This window comes from Pipistrellus hanaki (assembly GCF_964339955.1).
Source record: "Pipistrellus hanaki genome assembly, chromosome: 11".
NCBI lineage: Eukaryota > Metazoa > Chordata > Mammalia > Chiroptera > Vespertilionidae > Pipistrellus > Pipistrellus hanaki.
The window spans coordinates 42,370,333-42,387,961 of NC_140513.1; the positions used below are offsets into that span (position 1 = coordinate 42,370,333).

General features: G+C 47.7%; 1 protein-coding gene across 4 annotated transcripts in view; it reads left to right on the forward strand.

The window, feature by feature from the left end:
* Positions 1–8,142: 8,142 nt before the first annotated feature.
* The window catches only part of VLDLR (very low density lipoprotein receptor), a 32,957-nt gene continuing 23,470 nt past the window's right edge, over positions 8,143–17,629 (forward strand). For 2 of the 4 annotated variants that reach the window (XM_084899492.1, XM_084899495.1), the window contains exon 1: positions 8,147–9,001. In XM_084899492.1, coding sequence (XP_084755618.1) covers positions 8,917–9,001 — 85 coding nt within the window. In that variant the 5' untranslated portion in view covers positions 8,147–8,916. Of the gene's footprint in view, positions 9,002–17,629 lie in introns of all 4 variants that reach the window. The other 2 variants (XM_084899494.1, XM_084899493.1) reach the window with 2 other exon arrangements.

A 17,629-nucleotide genomic window follows, 5' to 3' on the forward strand; every position in this document is an offset into this window, starting at 1 on the left:
CTGACAGCTGAGCAATCTAGCTGGACTTGGGCCGCCGGGCCAGGAGTGCAGAATCCACAGTGTTGAGGGAGGGGAGAGCATTCTGGGACACTGGCAGGGGCTTTGTTCTTGCTTCTTCTGCAGCGGAAGGGTGACATCCATTTCACCTTCACCACACAGCTTTCCTCCTGCGCTGTCCTGGCCCAGAGCTTCAGGCAGGACACTAAGTGGGTCACAGTTAGAAGGCAGGTCACCTGGGAAGCTTAAAAATGCTCACACCCAAGCCCCATTGGCAGACATTGTCACTGACTTGATCAGAGAAGAATTCCAGGGTTGACAGTCTTAAAAGCTCTCCTAGGAATTTTAATTTTCGGGCAGAGTGCAGAAATATTGCCTTCCAGTTTTCTAATCCTGGGCCCATACCTGTAACTCATTTGCTTACCTTTATAGGGTGCCTGCTGACAATAACAACAATAATAATACATGTCACTATTATCAACAACAGGAGCTCACAATTCCTGAGCATTTATTACACGCACTTCTGATCATTTTTCAGGTGAAAAACATGAGGCATAGAGAGAGGCTGAATAACGTGCCTAAAATATCAGTTAGCAAATGAGGGAACCAGGCTTTGAATCCAGGAGGGCAGGCTCTAGCACCTTCTCTCTCTTTTCTTTGTTTAATTTTATGTTTCTATTACAGTTTACATTTAATATTGTTTTGTATTAGCTTCAGGTGTATGGCGTAGTGGTTTTTAGACAACCATCTACTTTACAAAGTGTTCCCCCAATATTTTCAGTACCCACCTGTCATCATACATCGTTACCACAATATCACTTATGCTGTACTTTACATCCCCTGGATTATTTTGTAACTACTAATTTGTACTTCTTATCCTCTTCTCATTTTTCACCCAGCCCCGCCCCCCCTCTGGCAGCCATCAGTCTGTTCTCTGTATCTACGAGTCTGCTTTAACTTCGTTTGTTCATTTATTTTGTTCTTTAGGCTCCACACATAAGTGAAATCATATGGTACTTGTCTTTTTCTGCAGGCTTATCTCACTTATCATAATACCCTCTAGGCCCAGTCATGCTGTCGAAATGGTGAGATTTCATTCTATTTTTTATGAGTAATATTCATATATATCCACTCATTTATTGATGAGCCCCTGGCTTGTTTCCAAATCTTGGCTCTTGTAAGTAACACTGCAACAAACATCGGGGCAGCACCGTCTCTCCTAACCATTAGCTTACACTGGCTCTCTTCATTCATTCACTGCATGAAGACTTGCAGGTACCACCTGGGCGCCTTCCGGATCCTGTACAAACATAACGACCTTCTCAGATAGTCATACTTATAAATACGCACATATCTGATCTCATTGTCCCTTGATCAAAAACTTCCGGTGGCTTAGTAACAGTTTATTGGATAAAAATCCAAATCATATTCGAATACCTTACGCACTTGTCCTCCCACCTTACGCCAACCTACCCTCCACTAACTCTGAATTACTTGCCCCTCCTTCACCCCACCATAGACCCTAAAGGCAGGGTTGAGCATGAGGACTCTCCCCCCCACTCCAGATACAGCTGTTATCAGCATGGCAGCACCTCGTTAATGCGTTTCTAAAACAGTTTAGGGGTATTAAGACAAGATCTTCCCAAAGAACCAGGTTGGAAGGACGCACATTCATTCAGAAGCTCGGCCCTTCAAGGAGTGTGAGCGGTAGCATAATATAAATGTAAGCCATACAGTAAGCAAGAAAGCGTTAGCTACATCAACTATCCACTCCCACAAAACTAAACATTTAAAAATGGAAATGTCATAGTTAAATGGTACCTACTGCATCACTCATAACTTGCAAATTCAAGTTCTTATGTCCAAAAGTGCACCTACACTTAGCGAGTCCAGTATGGGCCACAAAGCTTTCATGTCCATAGAAACTCCTATTATAGGAGTGTTTTAAACGCTATAGCTTTCCATTCCAAAACCTCTATAAATCACATTTATGACAAATGAGAACAATCAAATTTGGGGCCAAAAATCATAGGGATTAATGATCAGAGTTTCTGGAAAGTACAGGGGAATTGGTCCGGTGCTTCATTCCTCATAGGAAAACAAACCAGACACAACGCAACACTTTGCAAAGTTAAAGGACGATAGTTCACAAGGCAACCAGGATGTGGGTGTCCTCTGTGAGTCTACTTCCGTCTAAATGCAAAGGACTTGCCATATGCTGCACATCTCGCGGGGCAGTGAATGGACCCACTGCCCTGATGCTGTCGTTGTTCAGAAAGAAACCATCTTTTTACTGGGCCATCCGAGTTCCAAACAATATACCCCTGCCCTTCTCCAGACAGAAAGCTCACACGGTACAGAAATCATCTGACTTCTTCTAAGTCCAGACCAGGATGTCTCAACTGGGGCAGCATTGACACTCTGGACCAAATAACTCTTTGTTGTAGGGATTGTCCTGTGCACCGTGGGGTGATCAGCAGCAGCGCTGGCCTCTACTCCCTAAATGCCAGGAATACCTCGCCCCAAGGCACAGACACTAAAAATGTTTCAAGACGTTGCTACATGTTCCCTGAGGACATAACTGCTCCAGCTGGGAACCACTGGACTAACCTCACACTCAACCCATTTTGAAGTGTCCTTCCAGCCATAAACTCTTGACCATAGTTGACCATATTTTTCTTCCTTCAATTGCTCAAAAGCAGCCTGCAAAATAGTTTTGGACTTGGGGCTTTCAAAAAAAAATATTCTTATAAGATCAGACCCTCAATAAGGGTTCATTCATAGGAAGTCCTCACTGAGCGTTTGAGTTGGGGTGGAAGTAGGAGTGAGTGTTGACCCTGCCAGGAGGCAGAAGAAAGCAATTGTTTAAGACAGGCCTTACCAAAACCTACATGCCTCCTCAGAACACTCCCCAGGAGGGGTCAGGCATGTCATTCCCACTGGATGGCCACATGTGTTTTGCCCAATGCCTACAGTCAACATACTATATCCCTCAAGAGGGCACCTGTGTCAGTCAGGGAGCAGGTAACAGGAAACTCAAACCAAACTGGCTTAAGCAACAAAAGGAGGTTACTGGCTCGGGTAACTGAGAAGCTCTGCAGAATGCCAGCTGTCAGGAGGAGCTAACCCGGGCTCTGTTTGGATGTCATTTCTCCGATTCTCTCAGCCTCCTCTCCTCCATGAGTGAGTCAGTTTTTAAATTGGCTTCCTTCCTGGGGGCACAATGGCTATAACACTTCTGGCCTAATACCCATACACCATGTGGCTTATTAGTGCCTTTCTAATCAAGCCAAAGCCCTGAGCTTCACTGTAATTGGACCGATTGTGTAATGTGCTAAGGGCTGACATATCCCATCAGTGTGCCCCAAAGGCCACAGGCAGACTGGGTGAGGCCCTTGGATTAATTACAGTGGCTAAGGGGGGAGTTTTACAGGTGGGTTCAGAAGAGTGGTTCTTAAAGTGTGTTCCCTGACCAAATGGCATCAACATCGCCTGGGAACTTGTTAGAAATATAAGTGAATTTCTGGACCTGGTGAATCAAACTCTTGGGGTAGGGCCCAACAATCTGTGTTTCCACAAGCCTTCCAGGTGATTCCTATGAAAGCTGAAGCATGTGATCCACTGGTTAGAGCATCAGGCCCTCCGCATGGAATCCACAGTGGGGGAAATCCCACTCATTGCACTGGGTTGCCACACAATTAGAAAATGATGTCATGGAGGCCTGGGACATTGCCAGCAACTACCTCATAAGGGGACATCTTCCGAAGGGGACAGTTCATTTCACTTCTTAGTTCCCATGGTGAGGCTGTGGCATAGAAAACACATTAATCAGTGCTTCAAACTAACAGATTGGCTTGAAGATTACTTCTGCTGCCCATATTTATTAGTTTATAGAACTTAAGAATAAAAAAAAGCCCAACATTAACCTTAGCATTTTTTAAGGAAAAATTGGACAATATACACATGATGGAGAGAAGAAAGCTACATGGTAGTTAAAACTGCATTAAACAAGAATTCTCTAAGAAACTTTCTTAATCATGGATAATCCTAAGACTCACCTGTGATAAGGTCACACACACAGCTTTTTGGGTGCTGCCCTAGACCACAGAATCAGGATCTCTGAGGGAGAACCTGGGAATCTGCTCTCGGCAGACATGACCAGAGATCCTTATGGCGTGCGCATGTTTGGAAAACACTGTTCTAAGAGACATACCCATGGGACTGGGGAGAAGGCTCATGAAGGAGTTACATGAACATTTCTGGCTGCCAACAATAGCTTCTTCCCCTCCTTTCTTTAGGTGTTCCCTCACCACCAGAGTCTCTGTCGGTCCTTCCTCTACCTTATTCGACTCTGCTTCCCAAATAAATCACCCTTCACACCACTGACAGAGTGAACTTTATAAAACACACTGGAGGTCTGGCCTCTGATCAAAATCCATCACAATAGCAATTTCCTCCAGGGGGAAGGCTAGCAGATGGCCATGTGGAGAAGCACCTCAGTGGATGCCTTACTGTGAATATTCCACTTCTTGGGCTTCACTAGTGGGCACATGGATATATCTTTTTTTAATGTACAGAAGTAAATTAACACATAATTTATTAAGTAATGAGAGTCATAACTGGACCAATTGTAATAATATCAATGCAATTCTGTGACTTGAGGACAAAGTTAAATACATTTTTAGAAGGAAAGAAATAAGTATGTTACTATCTCTGGGTATTGAAAGTATGCCTTTCAATTTTTATTTTTCTCTGTATTTTATAATAATTTTTTTTTATAATTCAGAAAAGATGATCACAAGTCCCCACCATGGCCCATGGGATGAAGTCCAAAGCATTAGCATGACATTCAGATACCCATATCATCTAGTCCTTGAACAATCCTGAATCCCTTGCATTTTCTTGAATACTTGATGCTCTTTTGCTTCCCTTCCTTCTTTACCCCCTACATCAGTCAGGTTAATGCTAGGTCATGCTGAGGTAACAAAAACTCAGTAGATGAAAGAAAAAAAAAAAAAAAGACTTATTTTGCACTCACTCTATATTAAGCGTCAGTGAGGGTTTTTTCTCTCTCTAGAGACAAAGATGGTAAATATGTTAGAATCCGTGAGCAACATACAGTTCCTGTTGCATAGTCTCTCTCTTGGTACAACTATATATATATATATATATTACTGAGTGGCCAGATTATTATACATAATAATACATAATAATCTGGCCACTTAGTATATATCCTATATAAAAAAGGCTAATATGCAAATCATCCCCTCGACCAGGAGAGCTGGACCATCAGGCAGACTGGCCAACTGCCCATGTCCCCTCCCCCTGGCCAGGCTGATCAGACTCCACCCATACACAAATTCATGCACTGGGCCTCTAATGTGTGTGTGTGTGTGTGTGTGTGTGTGTGTGCATTGAGTGGCCAGATTATTATGCCTTCAGAGATCATAATATTCTGGCCACTCAGTGTATATGTAATATATATAAAACTATTCTTATTGATAGATCATACAAAACAGGCCAGTGACTACTTGCTAATCTCTCCTCTCTGCGATCATTGCCAGAGACAGGCAGAAAGTAGAGAACTGCTCTAGTCATTTAGGAATCAGGCTAATGGAGCAGCCACTTCTTGTCATCATGTAGACAAAAAGAGTGGCTTATGCAAGTAGTTAAATGCTCCAGTCTGCAAGTGGGACTCTTGTAACTTCTGCTCACAAATAATTGGTCAAAATTAATCTTTCAGTCCCACTCAGCCATGAGGAGGCCAGGACGTACAATCCTATCATGTGTCCAGCAGTAGGAAGAATTGAAATTGCTTGGTAAAATTGACAAATCTACTCAGCTTGAAGCCAAGTGCTCTAGAAAGCTTTTTCTGATACCCTTGCCCCCAGCCACATTAGCTGCTTTCCCCTTTAATCTTATAGCTCTTGGAGCATCCTTGTGCTGTGCATAGGGTAGTGTAATTGCCACTTCTCTGCCTCCCCCACCAGATCCTGACTGAACTTCCTGGGCTTAGCATCTCCAAAGTCTAGCACAGTGCCTGCCAGCCCTCCAGGGATGCTCAATGTATGTTCCTGCAACAAATAAATAAATGTGGTAGACTGTGGGAAGAATGGGATTGCCTATGTACTTATCGGAGGCTTCTGAATCTCTGTAACTCCAGTTAGTTCAACCACACTAGACTCCACTCAAAAAGATACATATATCTTTTCGGTTATTCAGCTATTTTCTGTATTAATCAAATGCATTCCTCCTTATAAACTATTCTTCTAAACACCATCACTTTACAGAAAGCTGATACTTTGAGGCCACAGAGAACTTGGATACTTTGTGGTTTTCTTTTCACTTTATAGGTCAAAGGCAGGCACAGAGATGTACCATGATTTTCCCAGTTACACAGCCAATCAGAGTCAGAGCCAAAAGTTATGCTTCCCTTTGATTCAACAATAAAGTTATAGAACTGAGCATAGAGCAGCAGCTAAATTCTCCAACAGTTTACTTATACCCTTAGGAGAGAAAGAAAGCATAATATATGTTTGTCAAAGATGCCTTGTTATATCATACCAATGTTTTACTCATCATGCACATTTGTCTCTGAGTAAAATATTAGAAACAAGCCACATGACTGTTTATTAACAATGTGTCTATTTGTATTAAGGCCACAGTTCATTATAAGGTGGTCTTTCAGAACCCCCAGAATACTGAAGGTGTTATGCACCTAAAGTTTTACCATCACACTGTAATGCCCAGTAAGTGAACAGCACCTCCATGCATGTTCACTACTAAATGGCATAAAACTAGTTTGAAGTCAGTTTCACATGCAGCATGTGTGTGGCTGCTGTAGGTCTGTCTCAAACATGTAAACGTGGGGTGGGCAAAACAGCATTCAAAATGAGCTGCTGTGCAAGACTCCACCAATACATACATCGACTCAAGCCCTTTTCATGGGCATTAGTTACTATCTGGATAACCTCTGATCCTACCAAAGTGTATCCTTCTGGAATTTTCCTATCCTCTTTGTCTCCTGGACAACAGTAAGTTGCTAATAAACATCCCACCTGACAACTAGCCTTGACAAATGCCAGGGAGAACCAGAACAAGGAGAATACAGCTAGGTAGTGCCCACCACTTTCCATCTCAAGGATAGAATAGAGCCAGAGCACGGTCCTATTGAAATCAGCAGGGTTTCAGCATTCGTGATAAAAACAACTTTTTTGAAAAGCATAAACCCTTTATTTAAGAAGGTAAAATAGCTGGGGGTGCCCACTGTGTCTTGTTATGTCTAACAGATCACAGCAGGGGAACTGTGTAAGAAAACTCAAGCGCCCCAAAAGCATCTTAGGTGGGCTCAGTATTAGCCAGGCACAAAACAAGAATCAATCCTTTACAGAAGTCATGTCTTTACTCCTTCTTTCCTTCTTTGGGCCATGCCATTGATTAGTACAAACTACATCAAGAAGAGCAAACGTATGTGTCTCCCCTCCCCCAAATAAGAAAAAGTTAAGCTTCTCATTACAGGCCCTCCAACGATCATTTTCGTGCAATTGGCAATTAACTCCAATGTTGATGAGAGGATGCAGAGCCGCTGTGACAATTTCCCTGGGTTTTTTGGCCTGGTTCTAAGTCACAAGGTGTACGATCTCACCCACACTTCACACACTTCAAGACACATTTAATTTAAATTTTTTTTTTAAGCAAAAATGACATCTCCACGTGCACTTGAGACAGACACCCCGAACCCCACATCAGGACAGCCCAAAAGTTTGGACCCCTTTCTCTTCACCACTTTCACTCACGTGGGAAGAAGCAGAGGCCAGAGGAAGGTGCTACCTGGCAGCCTCCCATTCCCAGTCTCTCTCTCTCTCTCTGGGGCGCAGGAGAGGGTGGCAGGGGGTGATTACCGCCCCCCCCCCCACCCCGTTCCGATGGAAGCTGCAAGCCGCGTTAGTGGAAAGGCAGTGGCAATAGCAGCTCTAGTTGCATCAGCGTTAACTGCTGCTGCGGCCCCAGCTGCTGCTGCATTCGCTGCCGGCGGCTGCGGGGAGGGCACAGTCAGCACGGACTGTAGGGAGCGCACAGCGGCTGCGGCGGCAGGTTCCCTGGATCAGGAAATTAGGACAGGCATCTAGGATTGGAGGCGCGCGGGCTGCCGGAGAGCCAACCAGCAGCCGCTCCGGGCCCCCGTGAGCTCTGGGGGACGTGCGGAGCGCCCGGCCCCGGGAGCAGTCCCGGCGGCAGCGGCGGCCACGGTCAAGGCTACGGCTACGGCCGCTCATGCTGCCCGCCCGCATGCTCCCATTCACACACACACACACACACACACACACACACACACACTCACACCCCTTAGGAGACCGGCGCATCCATGAGAAAGGAGGGCTGAGCGCCTCTCCCCCCGCCCCGCCGCCCCGCTGACCACTCCCCTCCGGACCCCTCCTCGCTCCTCACCCCTAGCTCCGGCAGCGGGTGCTCGGCTGGCTGCTGGCCGCGGGCTTCTCTCTCTCTCTCTCTTCTGGCTTCTCCTCGGTTCTCCACTCCCCACCCCCTCTCCCTCCCTCCCTCCCCTTCTCTCTTGCACCCTCCCCTCCCTTATCCTCCCCTCTCCTGCAGCGCCTGCATTATTTTCTGCCCACGGGCTCGGCTGGCGCTGTTGCTGCAGCCCTGGGAGGTGGGTGGGTGGGTGGGTGGGAGGGAGGGAGGTTGGGTGGGCTGGCAGGTGGGGAGAAATTGTGCAAGTTGTAGGAGAGGGGGTGTCCTCTGCTCGCCAGCTCCCTCCCCCACCACCAACCCCCTTCTAACTCCTTCCCCTCCTCCTCTCCCCTCCTCTCTCCCTGCCCCCAACTCCTTCCTCCTTTCCGAAAGGCTGGTAACTTGTTGTGCGGAGCAGGCGGCGGCGGCGGCACCATCCGGGCGGGCACCATGGGCACGTCCGCGCTCTGGGCGCTCGGGCTGCTGCTGCTCGCGCTGTGCTGGGCGCCCGGGGAGAGCGACGCCACCGGAGCAGGTAAGTGGGGGGATGCACCCCTCCTCCTCGGGCCGCCCCAGACCCCCCAGGGCCGCCCCGGACCCCCCCAGGGCTCCCCCAAGGCTCCGGGTCTGCTCCTTCTGCCCACTCCCCCTCCCCCTCCGAGGAGGCACCTCTCGGCTCTCCTCGCCTTTCCCCCCTCCCCGCCCTGGTGGCGCCTCTGAGCTGTCAGCGTCGCCGCCACCGCCGCGGAGAGCCGGGCTTGGGGGAGAGTGTGCGGTTTGGGGTGTCCTAAAGCCTCGCCTGAACTAGTCCCCAGTCCCTGACACTCCCTCCCGCGGCCTCGCCCCCTTTTCCAGCCCCGCTCGGAGTGGGGGCGAGGGGAACGTGGGCTCCGGAGCCCCTGAACAATGGTTCTGCCTCGCCTGCCGGGCAGAGCGTTGGGAGAGGAGGCAGAGGGCCCCCCGGCGCGTGCCTCGGACTTCAGGGGGGCGGGGGCGTCTCTGGGGACCCGGCACCCCGCAGAGTGGCCCGGGGGTCAGCCGGGGCTGCGATCCCTCCCCCCGCGGTGCTGAGCGGGCGCTGGTCGGTCGGCTGGCTGCAGCCCAGAGTCGCCCCGGAGCTGCTCAGTGTGCAGACCTGCGCGCCCGGGCTGCCTCCCCGGCGCCCGCCGGGCTGTCTCTCCCGAGTGCAGGTTAGAGGCTTGCCATGGGACTCCTCTCGAGGTGTTGCCCCCCTCGCCCCTGCCCACCCCGCTCCCGTGCGGGCGGCATTTGGGCACCTCGTGGGTCCCCCGTGTAGCTGGACGGGGGAGGGGAGGGGAACAAAGACTTAATCAGGTTAGTTTGCTGATCCTCGTTCCCGGCGAGATTTCCTCCGCGGGGAACCGAGTCCTAATCGAGGGGCTGTAATGAGCTTTCCTCTTAAACAATGGATCAAAGGCGATCGCGGGAGAGCCGGCGTGTGGCTGGAGCTGGCTGGGAGGCAGCGGTGACGGCTGTGGGGTCCCTGAGCCAGGAGCCTGGTCTCAGCCACTCTCCCCACCCCACCGGGACGCACAACTTTCCTAGGCAAGAGACGGGAAACCCCTCAGGGGACTCCACCGGAGCCCTGCAGTGATGATCTTGATGAGACCCCAAAGGGGCTTGCTCGCCAGCTCTTGAGGGTGGGGGGGGGGGGTGTGTTAGGACAGAAGGCTGCCGGGTCCTCAGTACCCATCTCAGAGTCCCCAGCTCGGGTTGCCCGGGGGCTTAGGAGACCTGCCTGCCTGCAGTCACGTGCCTCCTGAAGTGAGAGCGAACTTTCAAGTGTGCGGTCAGACAGCCTCTCTGGGGCACCGCTGGGTGGTTTTAAAGTCTCCGGACGCCCCCTGCCCTTTGGTTCCATTTGTCCAGGAGAGGTGTGTGAAGCTGGGACGGGCCTGTCCTCGCGCTCCGATTAGCTGGCCGCAGGGTCACGTTTGGGTTGGTCACATGGCTCTGCAGACTCGCCCTGGAGCAGCCTGACCAGTGTTCTCTTTGAGGGAATGTAGAAACCCCACAGGCTGAGACCCACTGCTCTCGCAAATGCTGTCCCTGCCTGGCCTCCTCGGAAAGTGTCCTGAGTGTGGCCTCTGATGTGTGTCAAACCCGAGAGCCTGGAAAGCCCTGCTCACAAGTTTGCAGATCCCAACATTAATCATTAATGGATGAGCTGCACTAACTTATTAAGCCATTTTTCAGAAGAGTGCCATGACTTGCATTATACTTTTCACACCATTTCCAAGACTTAAAAAAATGTGCTAGAGCTTACTGATAACTGTCCCGGAAGGTAGGAGAAAGTATTCATTTTTACTCCCATGTTCTCCTTGCTGCATGGACTTCTCTTAAGTTAACACATTGGGGGTTAACCTGATCCTATAAAATGCTAGGAATGCACTTACATTGTTGAAAACAGTTACTGGAAGCCATATGCTCATCTGTATTGGGTAGGTGAGGACCCTTTGCTCCCTTAGGTCACATATGAAACATGTGACATGCCATGAACAGTGGAGAAGCCCATGCAAGACTTAAATTCTTCAAAGGAAAGGAAGCACACACATCCTTCTGACCTGCTGGGAATTTGGAGTCTGCTGATATAGGTACTGACCCCAAGCCAACCCAGACTGGTCCTGTTTGAAGTTCAAAGTCCAAGGACATGTAGGCTGACATCTGGCCCTGGTCTCCTACACTTACCTGCCTGCTGCACCCACCTCCCAACACACACACACACACATACCACACACCACACACCCCACACACACTCATGTTGCTGGTCTAAAATACTCTAGAGTAGGGAAGGTGTGCACTAAGACCCTGGCAAGGGACTTAGAGCAGGCTAATGAGAGGAGTTAAAATCCAATGGTGTGTATACCTGACTGCAAAATCCCCAGAGTTCTAGGACCTTTTCCTGCAGCCTATGGAGTCAAGACTAGGCTCTGGGTACCATACATTTGCTCAGGCCAAAGCCCAGAAGAACAAAGATTCTGTGAGAGCTATTCAGATATGGCTAGCAACTAGCAAGAGAGTACACAGCACTTTTCTTACTATGGGGGGCGGATTGGTGAAATAGCAGTAGTCATGGACCTGGAGGGATAGGAGACTAGAGGGCAAGAGGGAAATGAACCTGGTTCATCTGGTAGCACCAAGGGAAGGTGTGGGAATGGCCAGAACTCTCATCTGGACCAAAGCGTGAGGACCTGAGCAGGGCTCTTTAAAGGAGGGTCGTCAGGCAAGCCCGTATTGGTAGAGACAGCTTCTTGCACCTGTTCTGTGTCATTTTGATCCTTTGGTTTTATTGCCTGAGTCACGAGGTACCTAAAGCCAAGTTCAGTGGAGTTGCCAAAAGTTAAGACTTTGGGACAACAAAACTGCACATGTTAATCATGGCAGCCTCCATGGGCAAAGGAAGTGAAGGTCTGTTAGAAGTGTGTCTGCCTTTTATACAATTGTATGACCACAGACTCGATTTCACTTGAGTAGTTTTTATAATTCTGGAACATTTGAAAAGTAGTTAGGAGCCCTTCTGTTTCAGGAGGAGCAGCAAATTGATAAAATGTAGAGCATGGCCATAAGATCAAGGGAACAGATAGCTCCCAGCCACAAGGCTTTTGGGTTTTGATCCAAGGACCAGAAGACTCGGAGCACAGCATATATATATATATATATATATATATATATATATACACTCATTAACTCTCTAGATCACTTTCTATTTCTCACAAAATATGAATTACACTGTCCTTTTTAATAGATGGAGTAGTGATCAAGGCTAAGCAGTCACCTATATGATTTTGAGTCATCATTAAATTTACTCTGGATGCTGACCTTCCTTTGGAAAGCTGCCTTCACATACTAGTTTGTAATAAATTAAATGTGCCCGGTTGGTTCAGCTCAGTGAACTGAGTGTCATCTGCTGTACTAAGAGGTTGCTGGTTCGATTCCCCATCAGGGTACAAGTCTGGGTTGTGGGCTTGAACCCTAGTAGGGTGTGTCTAGAAGGCAATCAATCGCAGTTTCTCTCCCAATGATGTTTCTATCTCTCCCCATCTCCCTTTCTCTTCCCTAAAATCAATAAAAATATATTTTTAAAAAGAAATTAAGTGCCTCAGAGGACTATGGAAAGGTCTGTGATGATGCTTGTGATAAATGGACCTTGATGCAGCTGCTCTCCAGATGGTTAGTTGATAGCCTCAAAATTGCTTAAGATGGTCCCTTCTACTTCAAATTAATCTCAAAAGAGTACTTAGGCCACAGCACAGTGACTATTTTCAAGGCGACAAGTCCAAGAATCCCTTCTGCAGAGGGGATGGATTAGATGTACCGGTGAGCAGAGGTAAGTGGTCCAGAGGCAATTTCTTTGCCCAGCTAAAGAGTTTTTAGCTAGGAAACCTGAGGATAGCATTTCATAGGACTTCAAGGCAGAGTATGACTTAGCTCTAGGAAAATCTGGCTTTGGAAGTGAAAAATCGTCTCCATTTCACTCTGCGCATTTTTCAGTTTGATTCAGCATCTCTTTGCTAAGCTCTCCTGTGGGTTTGCAATAAAAAATCTGGATATTGTTAATGCCACCTAGTTAGGTCTGCTAGGTGCACTGCAGGGTATAATGAGATGGCAGGTGAAACCTTAAAGTTAGCACACTTTCCCCTTCATGGAAGTTCCCTAGGAAAGCCTGGACCTGATGGCTATTTTGGACTCTAAATTAAGCAAGAGGATGCCTGCTAGATGCTGGGGGACAAAGTACAGATTCTGCTTTTAAAAAAACGGTGTTATGTCTGCTTAGGAATCCTTTGCCCACTCTGTATTTCAGAGATGCTACATGGGTAAGTGGAGTGGTGTGGTGGGAGGGGCGAGAAGAGAGCAGGGAGGTTACACATGGCCTTATATTTATTTAAGAGATACCGTTGGGGGAAGACACTAAAGATTGGACCACTGGCTAGAATGGTTCATCTTGCCACCAAATTGGGTCATCCATGCTGGCCTTGCCAGCTGGTAGCTTTTGTGTACCCAGATGTGATATGAGGGATGGAGTGAGTCTTGCAGGCTGCCAAGCAAAGGGCGTGATAAAACCTTGGCAAAAGACAACTTTTGCAAGCTGCCTCTAATCTTTAATTTTCCTAAGAAGCCTTCCCAAGATCTGAGTTATTGGCTGATCTGTAGGTTTACTATTATAAGTAGGCGGTGGGCTGGTGCTGACCTTCTTTGTACATCTGTTTGAGTCCACTTTACCTCTAAAATACTGAGCACCTATCATATGGCACCAGGCATGGAGACCCTGTGACCAGGTGGTCGGTCCCTTCCTTTCTGGCATTTAATCTAGTGGGGAAGGTAACCTAAGAAATCAATGATTCAAACACAGTGGGGAAGAGAAGCACTGGATAGAAGTGAGCAGACCATGTGCTTAAGTCTTAATCATGAAAGAGGCTGCCAGCACCTCAAAATTGCTGGAGTTCCCACATGCTACCCGGGTTACATCTTATGAAGCTTCCCCCAAATCACCAAGAACATAGACTCCAATGTGACAAAGCCAGAAGCTCTTCCCCCTCTGCAGATGATCTCACAGAGGTGATGCAATTCAAGCCCAACAGATTGCTGCCAACATTACCAAAGAGTGCTCAAAACTGTCAGAAGTAAAATCTGGGCCCCACGTATCTGATTTCTAACTTTGTCAGTCAGCCACTGCTCGCTTTCCCTGTGTGTCAAACCTTCCTCCTCACAGGGAAATGAGGCCTACGTACCCACACAGACAAGTTTGAAAGAAGTCTACTTTTAAATGAGAAAGTGTCACACAGATGAGGGGAAGGAACCCTCAAAGGCACAGGGAACAGTGGCCTTTATAACCTAGATTCTTTCAAAATACTCGAGCTAGTGAAAACAGCTGGTCACACTTGGTTTCAAGTTCACAAAAGTTGGGAAGAATGCTTGGGAAAAGTCTATAGTTCAAACCAGCTTTATTAATGAACTAACAAATCAACTAGTGCAGTGGTCGGCAAACTCATTAGTCAACAGAGCCAAATACCAACAGAACAACGATTGAAATTTCTTTTGAGAGCCAAATTTTTAGAACTTAAACTTCTTCTAATGCCACTTCTTCAAAATAGACTTGCCCAGGCTGTGGTATTTTGTGGAAGAGCCACACTCAAGGGGCCAAAGAGCCACATGTGGCTCGCTAGCCGCGGTTTGCCAACCAAGGAACTAGTGCATCCATGAATACTCACGAGTGCTGAAAGAGTCATTAGCTATAGACATCAGGGCCCAGATTACAAAGATAAATTCTAAGCCCCATATTAGAGGATGTCCATTTGGAGAGATGCAAACTGGTGGGTAAGAGCATCTTAGACCATGACAACTGTATCCTGGGCACAGGAGACCATGGAAACACAGCCAAACCATACCTAACTGGTCAAGACAGGAACTGAGGGCCTCATTCAAGAGTTGACATCTGGGCCCACTCTTGGTAGATAGACGGACAAGGGTAACATGAGCAAATGAAGACAAAGCAGCAGTGAGGGTGTGGGCCCGGGGAAGTGAGCGGGGCAACTTGGTGTAGCCAGAGCAGATGGCAGGTGGTAATTAATAGGACAGAGTTGGGAGGAATAGGTCATAAACTAGACTCAATTCCAGAGTCAGTGGGAAACCTGGAAGTGATACCATCTTTGGCACTAGGTTGTTTGAATCACCATCTCGATTTGGATACAGAATGTGGCAGCCTAGAGGCAGACGGACAGGAGACAAATTTAGATCAAGCGAGAGATGAGGGCTTAGACAGGCCAGGACTTGATGCCAAAATGTCAGGGGAGAAGAATCTGGCCCTGTTTTTGGACTACTGATTTAGAGGAAGTGATGGGGCCGATCAAAGATGGGGCACAGGAGAGAGGAAGGCAGATTTTAGAACCAGATTCTACCGTGCATGCGGACTAAGGCATCTGGATAAATTTTCCCTACCTAACGGGCACAAAGGCTTTATGTCAGGCTGTCACCCAATGTGTTGTAAGACTGGCATTTCTCACCAACATCCATCCAGTGATGGGCAGGAGGGCTTAGGGGATGAGCACTATATAACCCAACCCTGAAATGAAACAGTCACTTCCATGGTAGGTAGAATCTGAACCTTCTAATTTCCTGCAGTGGTTTCAATGTGCGGCCAGAGACCAGCAGCGTCAGCAACATCTGGGAACACATTACAAATGTAAATGTGGGCCCCGCTCTGTACCCACTGGATTAGAATTTCTAGGGGGTGGGGCTCAGCATTGTGTCTTATAAGCCCTCCAGGGGATTCTGATGCAAAGAGAGCTTGAGAACCACCCTCCAAAAACCAATCACTTCCAAAGAGTATCAGAGGGCCTTTGCGCTACTTGACCAATATGTCCTCAATATGTCCTCAAGCACTATCGTTCTCCTAGGAAAGGACCCACTGAGGATACTCTAGCAGCATGTTTTAAAAGTTAAAATGGGAACAGGAGATAGGGCTCTATCTCCACAATAAAGCTATGTGGGATAGTGTCGTTTATGACAAATAACAAACTCCCGAATTCTGAATTAACTTGACTGGTCTGGCCAACTTATAAATCAGCAGGACACTCTAGAAAGAAACAGTCCTGAGTGGGGTGCTCTTGGTTGCATACACGCTCAATAACAAGTACTTGGAGCCAGAATGCCTAGGTTCAAATTCTAGTTCTTCCCAGAGTAAACAGGTTTCCTGATATATGTATACAAAGGGAACAGTAGCTCTAAACATGTAGCATTGAGAAATAAATGAGTTATTTGTCCATGATTCTTAAGATCGTTTCAATCTGATGTAAATGGGAAAAACTGTTTGACAATTGAATTGTAAGATTCACTCTTTGCAGTGAATCAGAAGGATTAGCCTCAGTAGTTAACAGTTCTTAGTTGGCCCCCACCAGTGTTTCAAAGGCTGCCTGGAAGGCCAGAACATGAACTTGGTGCTTGATATCTCGGGGGCCTTTCGTTGAGTTCCTCTTACTAACCTCCCCTGTGGGAAGCGTTGCTGACTAGGATATCTGCTTGTCTGAAAACAAGCTTTCGCCTATGAATAGAAAGATTGGCATTCAAGTGCCAAGCAGAAGTGAGTCCTACTAAAAATAAATGCCCTTGGCAGCCTCAGAAGTGCCAAAACAAATGGACTGAAGAAATTCCAGTCGATGATAACACCCGCATGCTCAAGCTGAGAGGAGGGGGTGTGAGCAGTTTGAATACTTGGCCCTGCTAGTCCCAGCGGTGTGGCCAGGTGAGCCCCTCTGAGTAGTTGAAGTTCAGCCTGTGCCTGATACCCAGAAACATCTCCATGTTCCAGGCATTGCTGTGGACACTCCTGCCAAGGTGTCACTATCATCCTCCAGATACATTTGTAGCCACTGGGGCTTGGTGTTTATTATAAGGTCTCTGCCGTTTTTTACTGAAGCTTAATATTGCTCTTCCATGTAACCCATGCAGGGACAATTAGACAATGGCAGGCAGGCTTCTATTTGCAATAAAACCTGAGTTTCTTGGGGCCAGTGAGCTGCCAACATGTCTGGGTAGTTCACTGTTTAGATACGCAAGGCTCCTGGGACATGGAGTAAGTTTGCATGGTCTGATTCCATCTGTGTAAGTGACAGCGTGAGTGAGTAATCCTTCGACACTTCATTCAGTACAAATTTAAATAGCCATGTGTGTGACTGGGTGCCTGTGACGTGCCACCCCCTGATCCAAAGGGGTAGGGATATTCAAAGTGTCCGCCCAACAGTTGGAATTCTTAAAGCCACAGAGCCCTTTTCACATTCTTCCATGTAACTCCAAGACAAAAGAAAGCCACCCTGCTTCAAACCTACTTCTGTCCCGCCCTGTAGCGGGCCTAGCTCCTCTGCTTCACAGGTGTTTTCTTCAGGCATCGCTGGCTCTAGCTGAGCCTACGAATTAAAAGAACCTCGGGTGTGCGTGATTTCAAGTTCATCCTGTTCCCTTTATGAGAGTCTAATTCTGAACTTGAGAGTTGACTGTCCTGGATGGAAACAGGCTAAGGTCCACAAGCCTGTCATCCCCAAAGCTTCGCAAACCAAAAGCGTCTTAACTCGCCCAGTGCTTTCGGCCCTCCTGTGGGCAGCAGCAACCCCAGGGGAACCCGGAGGCAGAAGGTAGAATCCTTCTGACG